Source organism: Pundamilia nyererei, unplaced genomic scaffold, assembly GCF_000239375.1.
Source record: "Pundamilia nyererei isolate P.nyererei 1_Seehausen unplaced genomic scaffold, PunNye1.0 scaffold00323, whole genome shotgun sequence".
In the NCBI taxonomy this organism is placed as follows: Eukaryota; Metazoa; Chordata; class Actinopteri; order Cichliformes; family Cichlidae; genus Pundamilia; species Pundamilia nyererei.
In genome coordinates this window covers 529340-531369 of record NW_005187724.1, presented here as the reverse complement: position 1 = coordinate 531369, position 2030 = coordinate 529340, and the positions used below count along the sequence as shown (strand labels likewise).

General features: G+C 43.0%; 1 protein-coding gene across 1 annotated transcript in view; it reads left to right on the top strand.

The window, feature by feature from the left end:
* Positions 1-282: 282 nt before the first annotated feature.
* LOC102209627 (TRPM8 channel-associated factor homolog) overlaps positions 283-2030 on the top strand; it is a gene marked incomplete at its 5' end in the record, with an annotated part of 3915 nt that continues 2167 nt past the window's right edge. The window contains 4 exons of the mRNA XM_005751727.1: positions 283-584; positions 685-859; positions 1200-1294; positions 1838-2026. Of these exons, the coding sequence (XP_005751784.1) occupies positions 283-584; positions 685-859; positions 1200-1294; positions 1838-2026 (761 nt within the window). The remainder of the gene's footprint in view (positions 585-684; positions 860-1199; positions 1295-1837; positions 2027-2030) is intronic.

Sequence of the window (2030 nt, the reverse complement as noted above, 5' to 3'; positions counted from 1 at the left end):
AAAATGCACAACAAGGGTTTCACAATACACATAGCAGAAATACTGGTAGTGTTCTTATTTTTCACCCAAAAAACCATAAAACCATCAATGCACTGCATTGATACAGAGCTCTTCTTGTCTAAATCCTAAAACCTGTTGTATTGTGCTAACAGATTCACAATGGTGTAGTATCTTGTCCAAAGACACTTCGATTGAAGCTCCTGATGAGTGTAAAACACAGTCACGACATTTCCAGCAATACAACTCAGTAAATTAAGTGACACTTGCTTTACTTTCTTTCAGGGAACAAGATCCTGAACCAAATGGGATTGAGCCTTTTGGGAGAAACAATCCGTGCAGGAACATACAAAGCCTCTGTACCCAGCTGGCCGATTAAAGATACTTACCACTTCCGCCACCTTCTACACCGCTTCGCTGCCCATGTGACTACAGGTGTAGAACTTAGCAAGCATGAGGAGGGATGTCTTAAAAAGCTGGGCAACGACTGTGATGCTTACTTGCGCACAAATGCACATGGCTGCTTCTATTACACTCAAGTGTTGGCTGCACTCACTGACATGTTAAAGAGGTCAGGCCTGCCACAGGTGAGTAGAGAAACATTTGAACAACACGGACTAGTGCACTGATCAATATATGGCAGCTGTTAACCACTAAGATGTTACACTAATATGTTCTTCTTTCAAGGTGAGTGACAGCTGCCCTGCAAAGACGCCAAAAGACCATCTACTCCTCAGTTTGGGATCACCTGTATACGAGTTTTGCCTAAATCCTGAGGCCCTCCTGCCCTACCTCATCAAGGATAGGCCACTGATGCCAGACGTCTATAACCACAGGCTCAAGATCGATGTTACCACAGCAGGTCAGATTTCATGTTTGTGGACAAATGTGTCAACTGTGAATATGTCACAACCAGTGTGAAAGCCACACTCAAACACAAAACTTAGTGGGTCAGATTCAGTGAGTTTATTTACAGTCCAAGTGATGTGATAACTACTTACAAAATCTTCAAGCAAGAGAAAATCCACAGTTTCTATCTACTAAGTCTGTAGGAACTCGTAGTGTTCACTAGTCAAATCCCTAACTTCCGATCCCACATGACACAGAAACGGATTCTCCCCCACAAATTTCTCTCTCTCAGAGATAGACGCCCAGTGACACTTTTTTTTTCAAATTTGTGTGTGTGTGTGTGTGTGTGTTAGATGGGGAAGAGTGGATCAGCACTGGTCTCTACCTCTCTCCTGGTATGAGTACCTACATGGTGATGCCAACTGAGATTATCAACAAGGAGTGGAAGGTGAAACCTACAAAATTGTATAATTTAAAGGTCTTTCTCCTTCTGATGACACTACATGTTCATGAAAACCTCAAGTGAGGTTTGCATGACTCCTTTTTACCCTTTGTAAGTGTAACAAGGTCCATTTGTAGTTGCAGCCATTTCAAAGATTGATGTAACGACCATGACATCACCCACAGGTGAAGCTCTGTTTTGAAGCTTTTGGGAGTGTTGAGTTATGCTGTGTTGTGCTTCGTGGCGTGCCGCAACAGCCCCTTAGGTTCTGCCTGTTTGCAGCAAAGGTTCATTCAATCTAAAGGACCAGCCCCACTTGATTTTTTTCTGTCATTTAACAGCTCAAACCATCCCTGAAATCTCTTACTTGATTGGATGATATTGACACAGGAAACTAATAGCACACCACAAGAAAGAAAATGTAATCATGACAACTGCTTTGTAAATTATTCCTGAATGCACTCTGTATTCAGGAATGGGGCTGTTTGCAAAGGCGACTGGTGTTGTAATTTGACGCTAAATCCAATAGATTTTCCATTTTATCTACAGATTCAGATAGGCTGTCAAACTGATGACCTACATGACAAGGATGAGCTGAAGAGACCACCACGTGTTCATGAGCGATTTCCTGTTACATCAGAGATGATGCATGTGTCCAACCTGTGGGGGGGGCTCATCTACCTGGTGGCCCCACCCAACACACAAGTGAAGGGGTTGGAGATCATAGTGCAGAAAGCTGTAA